The sequence below is a fragment of the Bemisia tabaci genome, chromosome 10 (assembly GCF_918797505.1).
Source record: "Bemisia tabaci chromosome 10, PGI_BMITA_v3".
Taxonomy (NCBI): Eukaryota; Metazoa; Arthropoda; class Insecta; order Hemiptera; family Aleyrodidae; genus Bemisia; species Bemisia tabaci.
This window is the reverse complement of record NC_092802.1, coordinates 38,109,776-38,136,263: the sequence shown is the minus strand read 5'-3', so window position 1 is coordinate 38,136,263 and position 26,488 is coordinate 38,109,776. Positions and strand designations below refer to the sequence as shown.

The following is a 26,488-nucleotide window of genomic DNA, read 5'->3' as shown; positions in this document are numbered from 1 at the left end:
TAGTTTCACCATCAGTAAGTAGCTATTGTATTTTTTATTCCTTTCTCTTTATTTTCATCAATATTTTCAGGGTTTTTCTCCATTATTCCTAACTTTTGTCTTTTTTAGAAAAATCGCCTTTAGAGTTTTCACTACTTAATTTCTAAGTTGATCCATGTTTTGTATTTTAGATGACTGAACATCCTTGTGGCAGTTCATTTGTCGCATACAAAGTCAGTGATCTATTTGCCAGTCAAAGAGTCCCAAAAATTTAAGTGCCAAAGCTTTTCTTGTACTTCCGTACCAAAGAAAAACTTTGTACAAGCATTCAAACGTTGTCAAATTTCCTCCCAGGAAATGTATGTATTATGTATGCATATAATACTTTTTCTTGAAATTTTTAGATATTTTAGATCAAATTACTAACAAAATTCTCTGAAAAATCAGTAGAAAAATATTTACAAATTTTCCCAAAAATTCATGATTTGCTGAAGAAAATTTGGCAATGTCTGAAGGCTTGTATTGTGTTCTTCCTCAGCATTTCAGTGTAGGTATAAAATCATCATAGAGAAAATGCAACCTCAAGTAGTCTGTTTTATTTGGATCTTTATCAATTAATGAACAATCTTTCACTCGAGGAAGCGTGCGAAGTTATATCGTTCTATTTTAAGACTTCAATTACGCTGAGTATGAGCTTCAAATTTCACTTTACTTAACACAATCACGCCGCTTGCTAATTTTAGAAGTTCGGTCAGTATTGCAGAATCAAACAATTTTTTTTAAGTTGAAGCGAAAACCAAAGGAAAAAAACTGTGGCTCACAGAGAGATCAAACTACTGACTCCCAGCTTTGATCAAGATCCGGATCAGAATTTTCCGCAAAGCATAAAAAAAATTACATCAATTGTTTAAGGGGAGGGAGGGGACCTAATGAATTATTGGAGATAACCTTCATACCTCTCTTTCACTTGTTATTCCGAATGAATATGATAGAGGGAATGCATTAGTCATTTTTCTCACCATTTGCTTTGTTATCTCTGATAGATAACCTCTACAAGTTCAAAGGTCGAAATTTGGTGAAAAGGCACTTCAGTTTATGTTGGACAGTAGCATGATTCCATAAAACAACTAAATTTTCTTTAATTTTGTTTCAATGAATAATATTTTCCATGAAAATAATTTTGTGTGCACCTAGTTTTGTAAAACTGAGATTCTTTTCTTAGAAATCAAAGTTCAAAGCATAGGAAAATCTGACTTCGTGATCTTGTACTGAATTCTCTGGTTTAGTGTTATAGTGTCTCATGAATCGTAATGTAACAAAGTGTTTCCTTGGAATCCGTGTTTTCCTGCGGAAATTTTTTTAATAATAGAACATGTGGATCTACAGGATTTTTGGTAAGTTGCGAATCTGTAGCGTCTTTTGATACTTTAATATTTGTTATAATGTTATCAATCTATGTTATTAATGAATAGATTTTCTTCATTTAGATAAATCCCATCACTTTGAATTAGCCAAGGAATTCATCGTTTAAGAGTTCCCGAATCACCAGTTTTATTTACCCACTGAAAGTACCCTGTAAATCACAATTTCGCAATTTAATTGTCAATGTTGTGTAAAATTTTGTTCCTTTTGAACCGAGTAACAAAAATTAGTTTTCAGGTTAGATCCAAGCTTACCTCGTTTTCACACCAGCTTTTATTCACTCTCAACTAGCTTCTATCCATCAGTTTGACCTCCAGTTAGCTTTTGTGTTGCATCAGTCTTAGAAACTTCCATAACAGACACAATGGGTCTTGTTTACATATTGACCTACATTCATAAATTCTTCGCCTCACATTATTTTCTCGCAAATTAATTGTTTTTTAAGGGAGGAAGCCTACAAAAAGGAGGAATGCTGTTTGATACTCAGAGGAATTGCACTCCATACCTCTCTTCTTCCCATGGGCCTCTTTACCTCATCTTAATCAGTTTATTAACTGTACACATCTATCCAGAATCAGCCTAACCACAAGAGATGTTGCTTAGTCTCCTCACGTGTCTCATTTCCTTTCAACAGCAAACTAATTAAAATTCTGATTTTAAATTTTATGAGTTCATTCTTTATAATGTAAGGGAAATCCACCAAAAGTTTCAAGGTGTCATGTTGTCTAGTTTTCTGTCGAAAAAGTAAAACAGAAAATTAGGCAATGTTAAATGCTCTCAAGCGGACTCTGGCTGAAGCTCGTCAAATAAATGGCCGGAAGAAAGACTCAGAAAGAAAGTAATGTTGAGCAAACTAACACTATTACAAGAAATTTTTATTAATTTTTCTTCACACTGAGTAGTAAAATCAGGAAATTTTTCTAGATAAGACATTAAGTATTTTTTAATTTAATACATACATTAAGTACCTATGCTTGAAAGTTAAAAACATTGACACGCGTTCCTGCAGTTTTACCGTCAATGTGAAAAAATTGTCAGCGAACTGAACAAAGTTTTTTTTCTTGAATTTGTGAAAGAGCTTTTAGGTCAACAGAAGAATAACTAGTTCATGAACATGAGTATTTTTTTTAGTACAAAAATTAAATTATGCATTATTATGAAAGTAAACGTTTCCTATTTCTCAATTTGCAATTCAAGAGTAGCTTAATTTAGGTATGTTTGTCATTATTTATCTGTTTTTGATGACTTTGAAGTTGTCTGCTCCCTTGTATTTTTAGGTGTCATCCTTTTTCTGGGTTTTGGTGTCGCTCAAACACACATTTTCATCGAAAATCATGAATTCAGCTACCTCTGGAGTGCCCATCTTGATGTTGGCTCTTCACTGCCGTCACAAGTTTCATCGCAGTGGGACTTGAACGCTAGACTTTCGATCTACCAGCAGGGTGATCTTGTCCAATTTCAGGTACAGAAACTTCCTCCTCACAGCCTACGTTTGAAATGTAAAGTTATTTCCTGTCCGAAATTTGTTCTTTGTCCAACATTGAGCCAAATATTTAACTAATCTTATTTGATTAGTTTTGAAGAGACTGAACATCATAACTGTTAATATCATATTGACTTCTTTTCAGGGTAAATATCCTCTAGAAGTACATGCATTCAATACTGCAAAGGATTCCTTTACATATAGGCAGTGGTTGAAAGTTTTGAGAAACAGTGTAACCCCCACGTCAGTCGCACGGATTGCAATTAAGTACTTTGTAGAATTATTGCTATTTGTATCAGAGTGTTGTGTATGTTGTCTAATTAAAGGGCCTCTTTGATTATTTTTCATCCTTAAATTTTTTATCAAGTCCAAGTCGAGCAAATTGTGACAAATATCTGTTTGTATGGGAAATTTTTTTGCAACAAATTTATAATAAAATAACAACTTAATTTGGGGAAAAGGCTGCAAAAAAAACAACAAAGGATAATCAAAAACCCGGAATGTTTCAGAATATTAACACTTCCATTTTCAAGCGGCAAAATAAAAATAAAAATGAGCGTTGATTTGCTGTTATGGATCACTAGACAAGGTGCAAATTTCAGCATTTTGATACATGTTTCTTAAGCAAAATTTCACGTAAATCACGATGCAAACAACGAAAATTACGGAAATCACATCCTTACGAAGATATTCAATCATTCTTAATGCGTGAATTCAAACCACCCGCTCATTAAAACTCAATGCTCTACGTGATTCACATCCCGCGCTAAACATTATCATGATAGTCTCTGCAATATAAAAATCTGGCAACCTCAGTCTTGACGCTTTGGCTCAGCTATAGCAAATTGCTAATAGTTTGAACAACACATGGTGGGAAATGAACATTGCTCGATTGAGAAGCTTGCTGAAACCGTTGTAGTGCGCGATTTGACTCACGTAGAGCTTTGAGTTTCTTGTGAGCGGGCAGTCCAAATTCCTCGTAACAAATGTGAAATAAAAACGTTAATATCTTCGTTAGGAGTTGGTTTCAGTAATTTTCGTTGCGCGAATCATGTTCTACGTGAAATTCTGGTTAGAAACATGTATCAGAATGCTAAAATTTGTACCTCGTCTAGTAGTCCATTGCGATTATTAATATGTAATATACTTAAATATTCTGAAACGTTTTTGTTTATCCTTTGTTGTTTTTTTTTGCAGCCTTTTCCCCGAATTAAGTTGTTATTTTATTATGTGAATTTTGGCTGATTAAGTTGTTTTTCATTTACATTTATACTTGTGAATTGTATTTTAATCAAACGGAAGTGCCATATCTTTATTGATGTTCCAGTTGAACAACATAACAAGTTCAGAAGAACATGGGAATGCTTCTTCAGCTCTGAGAATCCCTTTTTACGCTAACTTTTCATCAGTGAGAACAGTTTCCCTCTTAACGGAAAATAATGATGAGCCATGGTCTGTGAACATGAAACGAAGCATTGTCTCACTATTCCAACTAAATTTGGACTTGTTTCATCTGCCTGTCCAGTCTGTTCATGAGGTATGTGTAGTGTACATCAAAAGCACCTGATTTGAGATCCATGTTCAATTTTTGTCAACCTACGAAATGAAATATGTTTGAACATTTTTGAGATGGTTTATTGAAAACACTGAACTGTGATTACTGATTATCCATTCGAGAAAAACAAGTCAGAGTTGCGGCCGATTTGGAAAATTGGGAATATCGGGGAAAGTCCAGGAATTTGAGACGACTAGAGAAAGTCAGGGAATATCTGACACATCTACTAATCACTAATTTACATCACTGATCTTCTAACCGATTACCCTTTCTGATCTATTTAAAGCTTGTCATATTTTAACCAGTCATGCCTCTTTCCATTATTCGATCTTAAAACAGGGAAATATTGTCCATAGTTTAGAGAAAGTCAGCATATTAAAAAAAAAAAAAAAAAAAAAAAAAAAAAAAAAAAAAATTAGAAAAAACCGAAAATTTCAAATGCCAGGGAAAGGCAGAGAATTAGGAAGTTTTGAAGTCAGGGCATAGCAAAAATAGTCAGGTAAAAGCAAAAATGGTTAGTCAGGGAATTTGAAGATGATGAAATAATGACAACCGTAGAAAAGTTACTATTTTGCAAGAAAATTTTTCCTTCCCATGAGGTCCGGGCCCCATGTCTATTCAGTTCGTGGTATGTCTTAATTTTTGGCTACACATGGTGGCAATCGTTAATGACACCATGTTCATGCTGATACCTCATTAAGTCTACTACAGGGGTGCAGAAAGACTTTCGGCCTATGCATTTTCAAGCAACCAAGGATTCCGTCCATGCACTATGATCGCGCGTTCGCAGTAATTTACACCAATAAATAGTACGTTTGCTGTAATTTTCTAAAAATTCAACGCTTCTGCAGTAAATTTTTCAAAAGCCTTACACTTAAGCAGTAATTTTCTATAAACATTTAACCGTTTTGCACTAGTTTTGTAACAATCAGTGCAATCGAACTTGTTCAGAGCATTGAGCATCCACTATTTAGAATAAGACCAACTTTTCGGGTCGTATTCAGTTCAAGTAACGGAACTTCTTTTATCAGTTCTTTTATTAACCACATAAGTTTGCTTATGCAAACTGTAAGTCTGGTTTGATGAACTGAATAGTGGGGATGATGTAAAACGTCATGGTCTCCTTCATTTTGTGGATATGCAGTTTTGTCTTCTTGGCAGTCAAAATATTTGTATCCAGAGTTTCACCCCTCCCAACTTTTCACTCTTGTGTTAAAGTCTCTGAGTCAGCTGAAAAGAGATTCTCCTTTATTTTGTGGGTACGCAATTTTACCCAGTTGGAAGTCAAAACGATTGCATCACACGTTTTGCCTCATCAATTTTTCAACTTTGTGTTAAAATTCTTGAGTCAACAAAGAAGAGACCAAGCCTTTTTCACATTGTGAAAATGCGAGAAAGTTTCGTTGCTTCATAATAATTGTGACTGGATCAACGAAAAAGAACCTTATTTTCGGGAAGAAAATTTCTTAGAATTGGAAAGTTTTGGGGTCTAGGATAAGCAAAAGCCGTCCGAGAAAAGTCAATAGCAGACCACCCTTTGTTCCTACCCAAACAAGAATAAAAAATCTCAATATTTTCATCCCCAAAATTTCGTTGAAAATCTTTGAAGACTGGGCTTATGAATGCAGTATCTTTGTTAAATTGCAAAGTAAGAATTTTGTATTTTAATCCTACTTTAAGCACACACAACCCGCAAAGCAATAGCTGCTTTTGTTCGCTCAAAACCGAAATGTTCTAAACTTTTTGAACACCATATGTATAGCCAGCATGCTTTGAAATTCAGTATAGTTGTTGGCTAATTATTCTCATTATACTTTCAATATTTAATAAATTTCTCTTTATAATCGTAAGCTAAAACATTGTGTGAATGACTTGTGCGTCTAACCGCAAACTGTTCATAGGGCTAATTTTGATGTCAAGCTAATCAGTGTTCAAACGATGTGCAATAATATCACTTATAATTGCAGACTGGCCCTTATGGCGACTGTCCAGTTGAATATGTTGTCTCAAGAGAAGGCGAAAACGTTAAGGTACTCAAGACGCTCAACTTACTCTCCTGTACTGATTCTCCATATCAAAAATGGAGCAACCTGTCACCTTTAAGCTGCCCAACAACATATCAGGTTTGGAATTAAGGTTATTTATAATCACCATCTTGCACGTGACTCTACAAACGTTTCCCCAGTCTAAGTTTACCAATGAGTTTACTAGTAAGTAGTGTGGTTCGGCATAAAAACCCAATAGAACCTTTTCTATTGTTTTGCAAGTCATGCTCTTAAATAATTTTTACTTTTTGTAGTTTTCGTTGATAATGGATCCTAATTTTTTCTAAGATCAAATTTCTTTCATGATTAAGTTTATGGATTTTATACCTTTTGTTCTCTAACCCAAAATATTGATGAAAACACTAACTGCATTCAGAAAGTTAGTTAAAAGTGAAAGGAAACGCTTGATTTAGGTTGAATTGTATAGGGAAAAAATTCAAATTGGTGGGTATGCTCGTAATTTTTCTACTTCACAAATTTCTTGGTAGAGGAGCCAAACGGTGGCAAACTTGGAAGAAAATCTTAATAACATTCAGTTGTGTAAAAAAGGAATGGGAATTTTAAAAAGCTTCCATCATTTTAATTCTGTACAAAATATATTCCTCTGTTTTGACGTTTGATGAATCATAATTTTGTGTTTTTCAGGATGGCTTATCCTCTTACAGTGAGAGAAGATACACATTAACACCCAACATAAGTAACCAGTACATAATTCAACAAATGACTGCCACTGGCAACACTTTATTTCAACCTTTCCAAGCATCTGCAGAATCTCACTACATTTCTGTTAAGTAAGTATTGACCTCACTCATTTTAAATTCTGTAAAAATGAATGAAACTAATGAATGGAAAAAATTGAATTAAAACATTTTAAGGAGATAATTTTCCCATCTGAAGTGTATTATCTGAAAACACTTTTATTTATTGCAATCTTGTCTTTTGAGTCTTGAAAATATAAACAATTATAGTCTGTCTAAGTTTTGCTTTAAAATCTTCAACTGCTTTCTTTTCTCAGACTGGCCGCAAATGCAATAAAGTCAGGCAAGAAGGCCTTCAAAGTGGGGAAAAAAATTAGATAACTCTACCCTAGCTGCTATGGAGTTAATTCTGCATCATTTGGTGTGAAGAACTTTAAAAAATTTCAAAAACTGATCTTTTAAGAGCAAGAATGGACCACTAGACAAGGTACGAATTTAAGCAATCTGACACATGTTTCTTAACTAGAATTTCACGTAGAACACGATTCACACAACGAAAATTACTGAAACCAACTCCTAACAAAGATATTAACGTTTTTATTTCATATTGATTACGAGGAATTTGAACTGCCCGCTCACAAGAAACTCAAAGCTCTACGTGAGTCAAATCGCGCACTAAAACGGTTTCAGCAAGCTTCTCAATCGAGCAATGTTAATTTCTCACCATGTGTTGTTCAAACTATTAGCAACTAGCTATAGCTGAGCCAAAGCGTCAAGATTGAGGTTGCCAGATTTTTATATCGCAGAGACTGTCATGATAACGTTTAGCGCGGGATGTGAATCACGTAGAGCATTGAGTTTTCATGAGCGGGTGGTTTGAATTCACGCATCAAGAATCAATATTTAGCTCCATAAGGAGTTAATTGCGGTAATTTTCGTCGTGGGCATCGTGATTTACGTGAAATTTTGGTTACGAAACATGTATCAGAATGCTGAAATTCGTACCTTGTCTAGTGGTCCATTATAGAATGGTAAATTGCAAATTTTAGAGTAACATAGACGAAGTTTACTAAAGAACTAAGCGCTATGTTTCATTTTTCAGTCAAAGTCTAAGGTTGGAGAACATTTATGAACTGAATGATACAATCTCTGTAGCTGACCTCGCCTCCTCAAATCTAATTCATCAGCCTCTCAAGAATTTGGACTTTTCAGTTGGACACAAACCAACAAACAAGACAGAATTACTGGAAAAAGTAAGTTTTCATAAGATTCATTATGAATTTATTTTTCACGTGCTCAAGAGATTCTAAGACAAAATTTTATTCTGAGATGAATATGAATTGAATCAATCAGTTCCCATTTTGAAAAAATGAATTTTTCCAGAAGACCATATAAACTGTGTCGCCGCCAGAAAAGGAATGTATCTACGCAGGAAAAAAAAAGGAAAAAAAATACATTCTAAAAAACCTTTTGAACTGAAAGATTCAATTGTAGTTGCCTCTGCTAGAGTAAACTTTGTTGACTACTCAGTGAGTTTTGCTTATGATTGCGCTTTCATGCTGTATTATTAGTTTTACTGACCATCTTCATTAGTGCGACAATCAAGAAAAAAATTTCTTTAAAAAATATTTCTCAAAATTTTAGCGTTCTGATGTTACCTTACAGGGTGCCGATAAAATCCACACCTTGTTTTATAATTCTAAATTGTTTGGAGGATGGGCTCTTTAAATATTTGACAAGCCTTTTATTTTCTTCAATGAGATCTGAAGCAACTGCAAAATTGATATTATCAGCCGAGTGATATCATCAAATTAAAATTGTCTGTTTCATCGCTGATTCACAAAGTAATTGTGGTATTAATTTCCTTGTTTCCTCCAGGTGAATGTTTTACTTTCAGAAATGAGCGATAGTCTGCTGTACTGGGAAGTTGGTGTGAGCGGTTTGGACAACGAAACATCCTTCCAAGCACTTCACTTGATGTGGTGGTTTGATTTACCAGAGTGGGAAGCGCTTTATGACACGGTCACAATAGGAACAAGTTATCGGCAAGAGACGATTCAGTAAGTTCTCTCCATCTTCAATTTTTTATACTCCTTCCTATTTTTGGACCGCAATATGCAACAGGGAACTATTACTTCTGTCTTATTTCAGAAACAATGTTTACTCCAATACTTTCCTTATGCATTTACATGCTTTTGTGGGTGAGCCAGAAGTAGTAGTTTTTGATTGCTAAATGTAGTACAACTGGTCAGTAGAATATAAGTCTCGCTGAAATCGCATCAATCTTCAAACCTCAAAAAATTTCTAGGAACCTTGCATCAACCCAAATCAGGACACTGACTTTTTAAATTGAAAAAAAGACAAGAATACTCTACAGAAAATTCAAGAAGAGCTTTAAGACGTTATGATGCCTAGTTCTCTTGTATAACCATTAACCTCCCAAGTCTCTAAAGCAAGACGTCTTGCCGTTTATTTTAGTAGTGCCAAAAACCCGGTGGCAAATCGACTCTTCATTTTAAATTCTAATTTTAGTCGCCAGAGTGCTACTCTGACACCATTGAATGACTTATAGAAAAGCTCCAATGTTTTATTTTATACTGAGTAAGGGAGATTAATTTTTTTGCGATTTTCGACAGAGTGAAAAGTAAAAATACGATAAGTTAAAATGGACTGAGGACTGAAACGAATAAAAATTGTGAAATCTCCGGGTCTTAGGGAGATGAAAAATAAATCTGGCAAGTAATTACGCAGCCTGGGTCAAATCTGTCTATTTCATATACTTTTTTTTGCTATCACAAAAATTATATCTATTTTCCTGTAAATTTTTTCAGGCATTTATTTTGGGAGTTGGTTCCTCAAATTGGTTCCACCTCCTCTGTTCTTTTCATAAAAAATCTTGTGCAGTCGGGACATGTCAAAGGTCCTCTAGCAGCAAGACTCCTAACCACTTTTCCCTTCTATGTCCGGCATCCTTCGGAAGAGCTACTCCGCCAGTGTGAGGTATAGGAGATTTTTCCTAAATTCACAATATTACTGATTTTAAAAAGTGTTTGAAAAAAATAACAATTTGTAATCATCTCAAAATGCTGAACTCAGATAAACCCTTGATCAATTATTGATGACATCACTGAATTTTTAATTTTATCAGTTCCACTGAATATCACTTCAATGAGGAAATATTACTTTACAAAATCAGGTGGGCACAGCTAAATTGAATGTAGAAATCTGTTTTTTAAATCCTCTCCGAGTTAAAACAATCGGATCAGCTCTATGTGATAGTAATTGGGCAATAAGGCATTTGATCGGAAAAGCTTTCTCTTCAGAAACAGCAGGTTTCCTCGAGTGTCCCTTGGATATAAACAAATGCATTTTAGACTTCTGAATCTTTTTTTTTCTCCATTGTACTCTGATTTTCCAAAAAATTTAATTTCTTCTCCGAAATATCTCAATTTTTAGGAAAAATTAAATTTTTTGGAGTAGTACTGAATTTATTGACAAAGAGGGAAATATTCTCTAGAATCAGCGCTAAAAATCAACAGGGAATCAGTTCCAAAATTTTTAGCAAACTGACCGGTGTTGACGACCGTAAAAGTATGATTTGAAAACAAGTTTTACTTCAAACGCACCAACTCTTAGATACGTGTTTGGAAATTATTATTATTTCTGAGATGATTACTTTGGCATAAATTCTTGATAAAAAGGAGAAACTGTATAAAACCATATTTGCCGTATTAAATGCAATTTTGTAACAAATTTTTCTCTCTCATTTGAAAACTCATTGTGTCTTTTTCAATCCTACCATAAATTATCTTTGAATTTTTTTTTTTCCAGGATCTAATTTATCTAAATACTATTGATAATATTGAAGAAGATGTAATTCACTCTGGCGTTTTGAGTTTTGCCTCTTTTGTTCGCAAAACCTGTGCTGTCAAATGTAGTATAGACACTTTGGATAGGTATACAAAAATATTCCTCGATCGTTTCTCAGGTGAGAAAATTTATATTTCTTATCACTACACAATGCCATGAATATTTTCCCAAAATTGTAATAACCATTGCCATCGTTGCAAAGATTTGAACAAACTAGAACTAGCAATTAAAATATCGTATCATTCTCAATCATTTTCAAGGCAGTGGAATCTTTATCTGGGAAGGAAATAAAACTAATTCAATGCATTTTGCATTTTTATGTTCGTTTTCTTTGATGAAGCTTTTATTATTTTTGGCTCCCTTATACCTATACTTTTTTTTTTTTTTTTTTTTTTTTTTTACCAGTGTATTAATTCTACAGGAACATTGAGGAGTTTTGAAAAATGTCACCGTGAAACATGTGCTTTGGTCAATTAAAACTTCACGAAATAAATACTCCCTAACACTGTTTTACATGCTACTTTTTTGTCCTAGTATAGAATCAGAAATACATATATGCTAAATCTTTTTTTATAATTATTATTTTTGCATTCCTATCCAATTTAAAGTGAAATATCATAAATCTTCCATTTCAGATAGCACAGAGTACAAAAATCAAATGCTTTACATACAAGTTTTGAAAAACATGGGTCTTGACCACACACTTGAATTTCTCTCCCCTATCATCACAAACTCGAGTCAAAACCATCATCTGCGTTTTCTGAGTGTCTGGGCAGCCATGTCTGCTAGCCACAAAAACCCGAAGAAGGTAAGGAACTAACCAATTAACCACCCATTTAATTATTTATGTAGGCAGTTGTTTATTAAACTTAGGCCATATAGTTACCACTACTGTACATTTTTTGAGGCATTAATTATGCACTTACTTATTGTACCAGCCAATTTTTTCCTAATCATTGTTATAATTCCAGGCATGAACATCTTACAAACATCAAAATGTCATTAAAATTTTTAAGAGCAATATTAAATATCCAGCAACTCAGTGAGTAAACTATTTTACATGAAAAATAATGTCCCAATCTTTGCTGAAATATCTTGACAGCAGATTGATAATCCATAAAAAGATCAATTTGTAAAAAAAAATCATGAATGACTTTTTTGAGAAATCAGGTTTGATTTTTGAACCTGTAAAGGGTCAGTTGCACTGGTCACAGAATTGTGTTTTGATGCTCGATTCTTGTAGATAAGCTGAAAATAATAATATCTGTCCAAACTGCAACTTTCTATATTCAATATTAATGGAAATATCGCCCTTTGAAAATTCAGGTTATTGACGTCATCCACTGCAGCAGTAACACCCTTGGTTTCTTCCTCTTTTGTTAGATCAGTGATGCAGAGGTTGCAACGCTAAACGTCAGCTACATTAAACGTAAACAAACTGAGGTGAACTGACTGACCACCTAATCTTTCGCAGCTAGTGCCTTTTCTCCTGATAAGAAGATCTTTAAAGTGCAAATTCATCTGTTTCTTGAGTTTGTTTACGTTTAACGTCGCTGAAGTTTCATGTTGCACACTCTGCATCACTGATCGAACAAAACAGGAAAAAACAAAGGGTGTCACTGCCGCGGTAGATGACGTCAAAAACCTGAATTTTCAAAGGGCGATATCTCTGTTAATACTAAACGTAGAAAAATGCGGTTTGAACAGATGTTATTATTTATTGCTAATCTACAAGAATCAAGCATTAAAACACAATTCTGTGACCAGCCCAACTGATCCATACATTATAAACCACAATGAACCTCCCAATGAAATTGCTAACCAACGGACAATCTATTTTTTGCTTTTCCATTATCCCCACAGGTAAGTGAAGTTTACTGGCCAATTTTACTGAACAAGACAGACTTTCTAGAAATCAGAGTTGCAGCTCTCACAGTCCTCCTCCTGTCAAATCCATCAGCCTCGCGTTTAATCAGTTTGTATTGGTTCATGAAAGAAGAAACCAATCTTCATCTGTACAACTATTTCTATACGACCATTCATTCCCTGGCCGGCTCATACTTCCCATGCTACGCGCATTTGTAAGTATACTGATTTTTACTTTGTAGGAATTTATTAAGTGAAATTTGACTTTTGGTTGGCACATACATTCCTACTAATTAACAGGGAGCACAGAGAGAATTGTTTCATGTGCAAATAATGCGGTAAAAGAGAAGGGTCGTAAATAAATGTATCATTATACTTAAAAAATTATATATTATTCTATTACAAAAAATGATTTAAGCCTAGGAAACAGAAAATGTTTTAAAGCACACAGATTTGAAACGGGAATGTGTTGGTCTCCTGGCATAAAGGCGTAACTACAATATTTAAGATATTAAATATTTGAAATGAGCTGCATTTTTTATGTATGTAACAGGTTTATTTGTTAGTAGAGTTCTGTCCTTATTTTAGAAGAAAAATTTCAGGCTGACAAAGAATGTACAGTTCCAAGATGAACCATTTTTTTTTATTATTATTATTTTCAAATTTGTGTTTCTAGCTTAATTGATATGATAAATCCTTTCAATTTCTTCCAGGAAATCGCTTGCTTCTCAGATTGTACGTATTCTACCGGTAAGATCAAGTCAGTGGACAACTGGAAACTATTTGCTTGACTACGAAAATATAGCAAGAGGGTGCAGCGGCTTGATTCAACTGGCCCTGATAGGAAGCGAACGGACAGGACTGCCGGATGTCATTTACTTCCAAACAGAGCAAAACTCTTTGGGTTTCGTTTCTCAATTCTCTGTAAGTCTAGTTGAACCTTGAGTTTTGATGTCCTCATGAAATCTTTCAGGTTTATTGACGTAGCTTCAGATGAGTTAAGAAAATTTGCAAGAAATGCTTGCTGAGAAACACAGGCTGCTGGCAATGACTTTAAGCTCATGTAACTGTAACTTTATGATGTTGCATCTATATTTTACCAGAGGACTCAGTTTCTTTGATGATTTATTTTTTTTTAAAAAAAAACAATGTATCAGTTCATTCCAATTTTTTAGAACCCTCAAGTTGGTTTCTTCTGATTACTCTACTGATTGTCTTTGTCGTTACTTGAAGGTCTTTAAATGCTGTTAAGTTTATACTCAAATATCAGTGGTGGTGGGTTATGTGGTGGTTTGGTGTTGGCAAAGGGAAGACACAGTGAGTGAAATGAGAATGTCTTCATTCAAAGACTAACTGAGCACTGAACAACCATTGTCCGCGAGCAGCGGTGACAATGCGATCATCTGAATGTAGGTTACATAAGTGTACATGCGGAAATGGAGTACATCATGTCAGTCATTTTATTATTATTTTTCAGATGTATGCCAAACTAACTGGAGTCAATGAAGCCTTGAAGTCTGAGTTCCTCAATAAAATTCTGAAAATAAATGAGCAACACGATGAGAAACTGTATGATTTGCTGAAGACATCCCAGTTTCCTTTGAAACCGAAAGAAGCATTGCACGTAGAACTAATAATGCAAATGGACTCGCAAGTGATTTTATGCCAGTACTACAATCAAACTACGTTTCATGAGCTAATCAACTGTAAGTAAAGTCGTTTTTTATTTAGTTCTCAGCCCACCATTGCATCAAATAAACCATGCCTGTGATTTGTGTGATCATCAAAATGGCAGAATTCACAGGCATTTAGATCTTCAGACCTCGATGGTTTTAAGTGCCCGTTTGATTTCAAAATAACTCAAATCTGCTGTTAAAACGTTATGCTCCTCTTAAGACGTTAAAACTTAAAAATAAAAAAAAAATGTGGCAATAACCTCAAATAGGAACCTGGTAGGCTCAGTAAATGAGAATACAAAAGGAAAAAACAGAGAGTAGAGTCGAAAGAAATCTCGCTGAAGGTTTGTTATTTCACTCATTTTCAGTGAAAATAAAAGAGAATATCAAGAGGTTCTGCTAGAATTAATAATGATATTGAAGGAATGGAGAAATCCTCACATACTCTTGAGCACATCTTGTACATGGAGTGATATAAAGAAAATCAAAATAAAAAAAAATTAAAACCTAAAATATATTCCAAGCCACTCCAAAGTACCTTTCAAGTTTTTATCCATGATCATCTCGGTTCCACCAATAATTTTCAATTTCGTTTCATCAAGTATTAGTCTTCAATTGTGTTCTCTTTAAATTGAACCTCATTTTTTTTCTCTCTCTCTCTGTAGACTTCAAAAAAGCCAGTTCCTTATACTTCGAGTTTAGTGTGAACTATCAACGACTAAGGTTCCCGATGCGATATACAGCCGTTCAGTTGAGTGATATTGGAACCTCTGCTGTCTTGCAGTATACAACAGCCTCCCTTACTTCAGCCCGAGGCTACATCCGACAGGATCATGAAGGCAGTCCAAGGAATGCAGAGCTTGACCTAAGGTTAAAAATTATCATATCATTTCAAACCTACATTATTTTCTGTAGCTAATATGTCGTGAACTCCTATTTTAATGGTCCCTTTAGCCTTTTCACAATGGTTAAATGTCATTAATTTTTTTTTTTTTTTTCAATTTATTTTTTTATTTGAGGAAGTAAAAATGTTTTAATGGGTATGGTTGCCGTTTTTACCATAACAATAACACTCTAAATTAAGTAGAAAACAGTTCCAAAATTCTATTTTTTGGAGAGATTGTTTTTTTTTTTTTTTTTAACAAAAGAAGTTGTATAATCTTAACTAAGTTGAATTAGGACTTAGTATCATTCGTTTAAACCCAATGTAGTCGGCATTGTTCCTTCTCCTCCCCACTATTTATTCTCCGTAAGTGTACTCAAAACATGTTCTTATTACAGATACTCTCTAACAACTGTGACAAGCCTGGAAGTGTTTAACCCTTTGAAAAATAAATGGTGTGGTGCTCAGCGGTTGCATAGTCTACACGCCAGAATTCCATTTGCCACCCAGTTGCTTTTGCATGTTGCAAAATCATACATAAAAATAACTGCCAATAGACATAAAGGTTAGTTTCAATTAAATAAGCTTAGATTAGAATGGAGAAACCTTTTGATTATATGTACATTGAAATTAGAGCTACTAAAAGACAGATCTCCATCATGGGTTTTCAGAATCCCTGCACCTGTTTTAGGTATTTGAATAAGAGAGGCTTACTGAACATTTTTGCTTCAAAATTTCAGTGAAAATTCTTAGAGTGGCGAAACTAATAACATTGAATTTTGTGCAATAATGATAAATAGTCGTCCTTTTCAAAGGGTAAAATGTAACCGGGAGTCTGCAACATTGCCAACCAAAATACAATACTTATGGCTTCGCTGTAATTTACTTGTTTGGTTAAAACATCCAAATAATCAACAAATGGAAAACCGACAATTGTCATGCACCGGGTTCAAATTTGTTTTCAGTCGACAATTTGTCAAAATTTTCCTAAAATTCTATTCTTTCTTCAAATTTCAAAATTTTTGTACACTGGCACCTGTCAAAGAGGAGACCATTGTACAGTTAATATTGATTAATTTAATCATAAGAATTACATACGCCAGCGTTGTGGCAAATTTTTGTTTTTTCTCAAAGGAGTCGGAAAACTTTTTTTTTTTGGTTGAGAATGTCCGATATGCAGTGATCTATGTATTCAAACACGTTCACTCACAAAAAAACGCGTTGATTAGCTTTATAAAATAATCCCAAGTTTGTAGTAGAAAACAACAAAATTATAATCACGGTCATAATAGTGAAAGTAAGCGTTCACTGAAAGCATTGCGTTCAATTAAGTAAGTTGAGAATTGATCAGAGAGTTAACACATAAACAGAAGGGAATGAAGCACAGTAATGTAAAAGGTTGACGTCAGTGAGTGAGAAGACAGATAAAGCCAAGCTGCCAAGCTCGATAAGAGTTGAGTTAGTAGAGTGGACAGTGATGTAAGCCAGGTGATTAAAATGTTGATTCGTTTCTGAGATCGTTAGAGTTACGAGAATTGAGTTTAGTGGATGAAGAAAGATGGATAGTAGCGATGGAAGCATAAGATGCTGATGCTGATAGTTGATTAGCTGGAGCTGTTCTTATGTAATGAGTTCAGATGAACTGGCTGGTGATCAACCGAGGGAGGTGCGGGAAATTGATGTCTCTTAAAGCTTGATAGACACCGTAGCCTGTAAAATTAACTGAATTGTTGGCTTCTTTACAAACTGCACGAATTGGAAAAGCTTCTTTAGGTTTCTTGCATTTGCTAGGTTTGTGTTCGAAGGATGGCCAGCATCACTTTTGACGCACTGGGAGACAAAGAGCGAAAATTTCGAGATTGAGCATAATGTTGACACTCACTTCACTGTATGACAGTTTTTTTTTCGGACAGGGGTGTCGAAAAACTACCCTAAAACTTAAAGAAATGTTGGATAGAAGTAACGTTTTAACTAAGATAAGATCATTAGAGACGGCAGGTTCAAGATCAATAAGGCAGTGGAAAAGATCCTCCTTTGTCTTTCAATGACGAATGCAAGAGCGACATCTGACATTGTGACTGAAAGATGGTAGACATTTCATGGTTTCATCTTTCAAGATTTACACCTCAGAGTGCTACACTGAAGGCTTAATGAGTGGGCAATTGATGCATATAGTATTGGACTTTTTCTACTGAGAACTTTAGGGACCACAATGTTCAAGTCATGACCATTGACTTTTTTATCATGACCTCAGCCATTTCATTAGTTATCTTTCTTCTGTATTTGACGCTTTTAACGTAAATTTTACTTCTGTGACCAGATTTTGTCGATGGCTCCAAACTGGGAGTGATTTGGCACTCCACCACCAAAATGTTTCATGATTCATCAATTTTGACGCCAATTAAAAATAATGATGTAAGTAGCCTCAACGTTTATTACAATTAGAACTATTTTGTTTAAAATACTGAAGTTGTTTCTAAAACGGATTTTAAAAAACCAAGGGGGAAGCTCTTTTACGTTCATATTTGAGAAACGCTCAGCTGTTTTCTATGTTGGCGCGTTTTTGAGTTCCTCAAAGATGAGCACCTTTGAGATGAAATAACTTGCTAACCAAAATTTCAACTATCCATTTTGAGAAAACTACACTATTGCTAAAAAAATAAATTGAAGAAAAACGATTATCGTCCTCTGTGTTTTGACATCAGAAGCATTAAATAAAGGTCTGGCAGATTAATCTATTCTAAATATGATAGGCCCCTCTCCACCATCTTGTTCTTGAGCTGGTGCATCATTTGAGTGCATTGCCACTGGTATACTAGAATTCAAGGAGTAGGTTTAAATCAAATAGCGCTCCTTATTGACTGAGGGCTTAAAAATCTATCATTTATTTTTGAGGAATTAGGAAGTGATTAAATGAAAGAACAGAATGTTACGTTGCCTCATTTTTACCATGCTATCAACAAATTGAATTGAATTGAAAAGAGCACGAAAGCACTGGAAGTATACTTTCACCTTTTCTCTACGGTGCTTTTATGATTTTCGTTCCAGGATTGGTCAATTGAGTCACTAGACCTCGGCGCAAAATTCGGAACGAAAGTTTTTGATTGTCAAGATGGCTCAGAAATGTCAAACTCTCTCATCGCAATCAAGGAAGCCTTTGTAAACAACAACAAAAATTACAGGTAGGTAAATAGGGTATGTTTGATGTTCAGAAAAATCGCGGTTTCACGCAGTTGGAATATCTGCGGTCGTTTGGAGCTCTGATATTTTGTTTCTGCGGATGAAAAAAGTGTGTAAGAGGTGGTCAAAATAATTATGACAGTCCAGACGGTCAAATGGACGGAATTTTTCAATTAAAAACTACAGTTTCTGGCTCAGTTTAGAAGCAATGTATGTACCATTAGTTCCCCCGTGCACAAAAGTGTTTTTAAGGATGAGCCAGAAATTGTAGTTCTTAATTGCAAAATGAAGTCCAAATGTCATTTGATCTCTTTTCCTAAGTGGTCGGTTTTTTTTCAATCTGTTAAGACAGTCTAAACGCAGGTCAGAAGTTTACTGTAAATTCCTTTTACTGCATTATTTGCAGGGAAATAACTTTCAGGGTGCTTTTTCGGTCTATTGTTTGTGAGTTCGGACCAACTGCGGTTATAGATCATCAACGGTACCTCCTGTCCCAACTACCACAGATAACAAATTGTAGTTGAGCTGACTTTAATTATAGACCTCCGTTTTATGCATAAAGTTTAAGATTCTGGAAACTGGAACAGTTGCCATTATGTCCAGACCAGCAAGGCAACAGTGCTCAGTTTAGCTATTGTAATGAAAAAAATTAATATAGACCTATAAATATCTAAAAGGTAAAGAACCAAGTGTGGGAGGGAGAGCAAAGTTCTTTCGTAAGTTACTAATAAGCACAATTTTGCAGAATGATTCCAGGAGGTGTTTTTTGGCTTGGTCTGTTCTCTGTGCCAGACTACTTCCAGTTTTTACCGTCAAGCGGAAGCTGTGGGCTGATTTTGTCCCTTTCGCCACTGCAGGTAATCTACATTCTTTTTAGTCCTCTAATGTTAGAATGACACCCGAAAATTTAGCATGGTGCTATTCTAATGAAAAGGCTTTTATTCTTAATCTGAAACCTGTTACTGGACTGAAATCTGTTACCTTGTCTGAAATTAAATTATGGCCTTTGTGATTTATATTTTGTGACCCTGACGATAAAGCGCTTGCTTCGAGAAGCTTTGGTCAAAGTTTGTCAATAAACTGTAAGGTTTTTTTAAAGAAAATGTTACATGATTTCTAGCACTTGGCTACACTTAAAATACCAATATTCTTAATCCTTTTCTCGATCATGGAGAATTGGGGATCCTTCCTTGGAATTCTTTTCTCTAACGAGAGAACGTTTTCAGTGCACTTATTTCTAGCTGGTTAATAATCAAGTCTAGGTCTAGGTACATGTTTCTAGTAGGCCATCAGTTGAAATTGGTCTGAAATTGAAAAATTAAGTGCATCGTAATGGTTAAGATAGTGTAGTCTCCTCCTTATAGGGAAAGAAGAAAAAAAAAGTCTCAAAGCATGTTAAAACGAGTGTTAAAATTAAAATGATAACGCTCTGCAGAGGTATTTTATTGTGAAGTGTGTTAAATCTCAAATTTCAATAATATTTGAACGGTTAATATGTCACTTAATTTTGGAGGCTGAACCTGCTCTCCTGGTAGAAGGTGGGACGATGTCAATGTCGATGAGCCAGAAGAATGAAATTGTCTGGGACCTAACTTCAGTCTACAAAGAGTTGAAAGACGGGAATCAAGAGCTGCAGTTCAAGTTGATCCACTCGAATAAAGATATGAATGCATCTCTGAGCCCTTCTAGTTGGAAATTCATGCGTTTGGAGGGGAATTTTGTGTTTCCGAGTCGGAGGTCTGGCGCCATATCTCCTCCAACTCCCCCTCGAGGGCATGCTTTGATCTCCTGGGGTTTTCAAGACTTTATCTCAGTGCTAGAGCTTGACATCGAACCCAAACTCATGAATTCTCTGCGTGACCAATGGCCAACATCTTGCTCAGATGGCACTTACGACATTCCTGCATGTCTCCAGTTGGCGCGGAAAATTGAGACAGAACTTACTGTCAAACTTCACTACTCCAATGTAAGTAACCTCCAAAATTAATAAGTTTTCATCTACCAATATGATCACGCTCCTTCATAGAGTCTTTGAAAATTTGATACAATCATTAATGATGATATCCCACTTTCTGTTCATCATTCTTTGTCCTGAATTTAAAAAATTGTCAATGTAGAATTTTTGATAGTCATTTTGCAATGATTCAAGAAAGGAAGGAGGGTTTGCCTTTAAATTAGAGTTGATTTTACAACAAAACCAAGGATAATGATAAGGAAATTAATAATTTTGCTTCAACTACTGCTTGATTATTAGAAATTATACCAAAGATACCAACTTGTGACAAGTACTTAATTTTGAAAAAAATTCAATCTCTTGAAAGTGCTCGATTCTTTGGAAGGTGTTCAAAAAGTGATTGAATTATACTCTTCACTAGTTGTCAGCGAAAAATTCTCGTAGTTCAGAAATTGTGAAGCCTTTGAAAGTGAATTGATCCCTTGAAGAGATTCTGTTTTCTCTCATAAATTGTGATTTACATTCTATGAGAACCAGATTTGCCGACTTTAACTCCAAGTCTTTGCAACGATAAAATTAAAAATTTTGACACGTGCAACCATTCAAAGCTTACCAATCCAGTAAGCTTGAAAAAAGAAGAGACAATGATTAAAAGTACACACGTGCAGGAAACTGTGTATGTTGGAAAAAATTATGAAAATAATCTAGAAACACTGCCTGAAAAATGATCGATTTTTACTTTTGCACGAACTGTGAAGAAGATGGAACTTAATTTTGAAACCTTTGATTTTGTAAAAATAATTTTAATTCCCTCATAATTTTCACATTGAACAGATGGTGTTGCAGAGGAGAAAAGGTTTTCTCAAAATTTCTCGCGTGAATTTGTTGTACTCACGATGTATCTTTTGAATTTGTTGTGTGAGATAATGTGGAAGTAAGTTCAATCTTCTTTTTGAAAATTTGAATAATTTTTAAAAATTTATTTTTTCTTCCAGCTGCCAGGATGGCTGAAGATTGCGATCAACTCGCTGTTCCCAAGTTTAGTTCACTCCGAAACCAACTCATCTCTTCTTCAGTTTGGATTCCCAACCAAATTACCATGGACAACTCAAGGTGTGTTTGTTTCTCATTTGTCTCTAAATCCAAATTGCGCCAAAAAAAAGTAAAAAAACTTTGCTCTTACAATTTTTTTATTTTTTTTAGCACTACCCGTTAATTTTTCTCTCCTCTTCTCAATAAACTTTGGGACAAGTATTAGATGAGAAGAATACTTTGCTGACTTTATTGGAAGGAAGTCAGATGGAGGTATGCTCTTCCCTTTTCATGCACCTCAAATCAACGAAACTCCCAGTAGCGTTGGTTCAGATTCAGTCTTGGCAGGGATTTTGGTCCAACGGGAAGAGTAGACCAATAAGAATCAAATATTTCAGGATTGGAACCCTCTTTCAAACTTTCTGCCAAGACTGAAAAAAACCAATGATACTGAGGGACCAAAAAAATCAAAATCAATGCAGATCAAATTGTCTATAAAAAAAAAAAAAAAATTCAACTTGGATAACCAAGCATTTGGTTTCACATAAATTTTCCTCTCCCAGTGCTTTAAATTTTTAGGCTGTTAAGAAAGATATGTCATGGTGAAATATAAAACACACTAAAATTAAGTCAAGAGTCCATTCAGTCCCAGCAAATTTTAGTTTTTCGTACAAGCGGGAAGTTTGAATTGATGATAAAAAATAAATGCTATTTTACAGCTTATGGCCTAATTTTGGAAATTTTCAATGTCTCCAACCTATTCTGCATGAAATTTCAATGAGGTAGTATATATTGTATTGTGTGATTTTCAATTTGGTCCCAAAGACCATCGTTCAAAGTTCCTTTTTATTAATGGTAGAGGTTTTTCTTGCATTTTTTCTTAAAACTAATTCTGTCCGCAGGAATGTGTGCACTGAGCTTGAATAGCCTAATGACTTTTGATGGAGCCATGTCAAATCACCAGTTCAATTCAACCTGTTACAAGGTAGCAGTTGCTGACTGTTCCCCGAAAACTCATTTCTTTGTTGGCGTTAAATTGAATGAAGGATCTCAGTTATTGGTAAGTTCTTTTGAGCAACCATTATTTCTCTCTCTCTTTGTAGCCATATATGTATGAACAGCGGATTTTGTGTTTTTTGAGTTTTGAGAAAATCACGCTCAAAGTTCTTGAAGCTGTGAATTTTGATGTCCGCACCACAAATTGATGGTGGAACTACCAGACCATGTATCTCGGTTTGCTATATTGCAGACTTCCTGTCATCCTTTAATTTTTAAATGGAAACTTACTCATCATCAATCCCTGAAAATCTCTGTAATTTTTCTTCTATGTGCAAAGAAAACTCTGTGAAAACTTCAAGGTATAATATTGATTCGTTCTTCAAAAGAATATCATGGCAGTGGAGATTTGAACGGCAAACAAGAAGCCAGCATGCCAGCAGCATTTGTGGGAACTACAGCAAACAAGATATGTGAAAACGACATTTCAGAATGCAAACCGTATCCGATTTTGGATTTTCATCTGTGTTCTTGGATGATGGACCACCTCCCTATTTTCCACATGGATGGATACCTCCATCCAAATGGTATAAAGGGTGTGCTGGAGTAGTTTGTTGAATTCATATACTGAACTAAATAATAAGTAAATGGGAAAACTGAAGAAGTGGCAAACTTTGTAAAACTAATTATGAATCAATCAATTTTTCAGGATATGAAAGTTGAATCTGAAGGAAATGTTGTTGAGGTGATACCAAAAAGCACAAGTAATTTGACAGTCATTGTGAACGGTGCATACATGCCCAACGCGATGTACACTGTGCAGCAATCCACAAACGAGACAAATGTTATTTTCAGGTAAAGTCACATGTTTCTATTTGATTTGTTACTTCTTTATTTAGAGAAATATTTTTAGAACCACTAGATCAACCAAGCTGTTCAAACCTATAACCAGTCATGGGGAAGGAGACCTCAGTCCTTTGAGGCAAAATTTTCGGTGGGATTTCTGTCTGGTTGAGTCAAAAAATTGAATACCTACCCTTTCCAGTGTCCTAAAGAATAAGTTGCGAACAGTTTAGTTAATTTTTGTGCCAGTCCGTGATTCCTCTGCTGTAAGGGCGTATCTTTATTTCTGAATGAGCCCTGTTTGCCATATAACTTGATGCTTACTGCTGCTCATGGAAACAGAGATACGCCCTTGCGTTAGAGGAGTGATGAATTGAGGAAGTAAAACTTGCATCATCATTTGATGATGCGGCACCTTCATTATGGCTAATTAGCATTTTAAAAAGTAGACAAATTCTATTTTATGTCTCAGCTGCAGCTATAATATTGTCACTTTCCAGGTAAAGTATCACAAGTGGCATTTGTGCTTTGGTTTTATGCCACCAAACTTCTCTAATTTGTTCAATTTTGCATGAAAAAATTAACAAGTCCCTTGAAAATTTTACTTAATATTTATTGTGGTTTCAAGATTAATCCCAGAAATATCATGGAAGTATATACAAAACTTTTTGAGATAAAATTGAAACATTAGTTGGATTTTGGTAACATAGCATTGAAGCATGAATAACACTTGGGATGTTTTGGCTGGAAGGTGACGATATGTACTGTAAGATTAATTCCATGATACACGTACCAGTAGCATTCCTCTTGCTTAGCAACAGGATGTAAACATGATACAAAATAGACTACAGTCCTACTATTGATACTATGTCGGCCTGACATGACAAGACAGATCTCAATCTCAACCATGCAATATAGCACAATTTGATGTCTTATCGGGCTGCTTTATACTTTCAATAATCGGCCCGTTTATCTCTTTAACTGTTTTGGGCCCAGGCACTGCATTTTAAATACAATCTTCCCAAATAGTTTCTTATTCGAACTTCTTTCTTCTTATTTTTTCAAGGATTAAACAATGGGGAAGCTCGGAAATGCTAGAGGTGGAGGTTGGTAATGGTGTAACATTACAGCATTACGGTCATTCAGTCATTGTTTTGGTATCACTTCGATTACGAGGGACAACATGCGGTTTTTGTGGCGATTTCAACGATGAGCCTAGCAATGATTTCTCACCTCAGGAGACAACATGTGTCAATTTTTAAAACAAATTTATTTGAACTCTTCAAGTTGAACCCCTCTGCAGCAGAATTGTCAGAAGTTCCTGCCCACCAATCACACACCAGAGAATAAAAATTTCTCCTGCTCCATTCTTGTTTCTCCTGTTCTTGTGACAGTTGCTCTCCAGAGATAAAGCCGCCTTCAAAAGGTAGATTGGCTCAATGTAGTAATTTTAAGGAGACAATAGTACAAATCATACTTGGACATGATGTCGTTGTCAAGTATGTCTTTCCCTTTATTTTTTCATGAAAAGCTCCTTAGTTAATCCGTTCTCGATTAAATTTTGAGCTTTGACAGGAACAATCCATCTCCAGATTTCCCTGGCTCAGCATTGGTGCCAGGAAAACCTTGATGAAGCTCCCACAAAATCAGAACATCTACGCAAGTAAAACTATGTAAAATTTTGCTACAGAAATGACTGTGTCACTGTTTCTATTCAAAATCAATTGTTAAGTGCATTAAAACTTTGAAGTTGAAGTCCAAATGGTGGAATAATCTTCTAGGATTTTATGTCTGAATACATGAGCCAGGTTGGTGTGACAGTAGGCTGAAAATATTAACTAGCCCTTGGTAATTTACAACATGGCAATCCTTCTCATACATATATCCAGCAGGACAATCATTCTTGTTGGTAAGTATGAGGGATAAGGATAATGTCACTGATGACAAAGTGGGAATCTCCAAGTGGTGGTCAATAAACTGACAAAAAATGTTTTTCGTAAACACAAGCACATGAGTCACCTATCGAAATGACAGTTTTTGGCAGTCTATCAATTGCTGGTTGAAGATTTTTACCTCCTTACCAATTGCATCATTTACTTTCTCGGAGCAATTCACTCATCATCCAATAAAAATTATCAGCCTACGGTTTTTTTCTGCACAAAGAATTCCACTCATCAATGTACAGAGTGTCTCATTTGTACAATTTGAGATACTTTTTTCACTTTTTGAAAGACTTAAACTTATTGTGTGGGGTTCCACAACCCATGAAAAGGCACTGGCATGTTCAGACGAGAGGTGGGCTTCATAAATCCACCATTTCTCCACAACTTACCAACCAAATTGGACTATTATTACAATTAAATAAAATAGCTTGTTGGAAAGGTAAGAAGAGGCCTGTTTCAAAGGTCGCTTGATGTTTTTCTTGGCACTGATAATGCTTGAATGATAAATGATGAACACTTGCCCCAACATTCACCCTTGAAGTTATTGAGATGTTCTCAACCAAAGAATTGAGTTTTCTCTGTAACATTATTTTGCTGTAGTTGAAAGGATTATAAAATCATGCTCATGCACGTTAAAGTCCAATGATATATTTTAATGTTCCGATTGGGACATCCAGTGTATCTGTAGATAAGAGCGAAAGAAATGTTTTTTTTTGTATTTTCAGTATAATTTGCAAGGGATCTGTATGTGTAAAAAGTTGATAATGATATCGAACACCATACCCTTTAGGGGGGTTTTTTGCCATCAAGCCACAGGCATTTTTCCCAGATTTTTTTAATTTGCAAAAATGTAGTTACAGTTCTAATCACGAACATAAGTGAAGGTAATGAACAATTAAATGTATTACGTATGTTCATAATTACATAGAGTTTACATAGCTAATAAGTGAATTGTCACAATAAAATGTTTTATTTTCAGTTATTAATATATCTCTTGGAAGAAAAAATAGTGTCTCTGTATAAATGATTGAAAAGTATTAATAAAGTATGCTGATCCAACTCA

General features: G+C 34.9%; 1 protein-coding gene across 1 annotated transcript; it reads left to right on the top strand.

Annotated features, from left to right (window-relative positions):
- The first annotated feature begins 447 nt into the window (after positions 1-447).
- On the top strand, positions 448-26,488 carry cv-d (vitellogenin-like lipoprotein). The gene is made up of 23 exons (XM_019048109.2): positions 448-1,373; positions 2,679-2,863; positions 4,212-4,421; positions 6,407-6,562; positions 7,130-7,275; positions 8,285-8,435; positions 9,061-9,242; positions 10,014-10,182; positions 11,014-11,170; positions 11,688-11,860; positions 12,916-13,133; positions 13,632-13,842; positions 14,396-14,624; positions 15,260-15,464; positions 15,876-16,042; positions 17,798-17,892; positions 18,526-18,659; positions 19,403-19,514; positions 20,171-20,623; positions 21,607-21,724; positions 22,546-22,703; positions 23,349-23,494; positions 24,549-26,488. Exons 1-23 carry the CDS (start codon positions 1,352-1,354, stop codon positions 24,742-24,744), a joined length of 3,993 nt encoding a protein of 1,330 aa, XP_018903654.2. The 5' UTR covers positions 448-1,351; the 3' UTR covers positions 24,745-26,488.

What these genes read in the sequence shown, in the direction of transcription:
- cv-d (XM_019048109.2), top strand. Translation starts at nt 1,352, where the DNA reads ATGTGGATCTACAGGATTTTTG. An exon ending in CGCCAATTAAAAATAATGAT is followed by an intron (nt 17,893 to 18,525) that starts GTAAGTAGCCTC and finishes TTTTCGTTCCAG; the next exon opens with GATTGGTCAATTGAGTCACT. An exon ending in ATTACCATGGACAACTCAAG is followed by an intron (nt 21,725 to 22,545) that starts GTGTGTTTGTTT and finishes TTCTGTCCGCAG; the next exon opens with GAATGTGTGCACTGAGCTTG.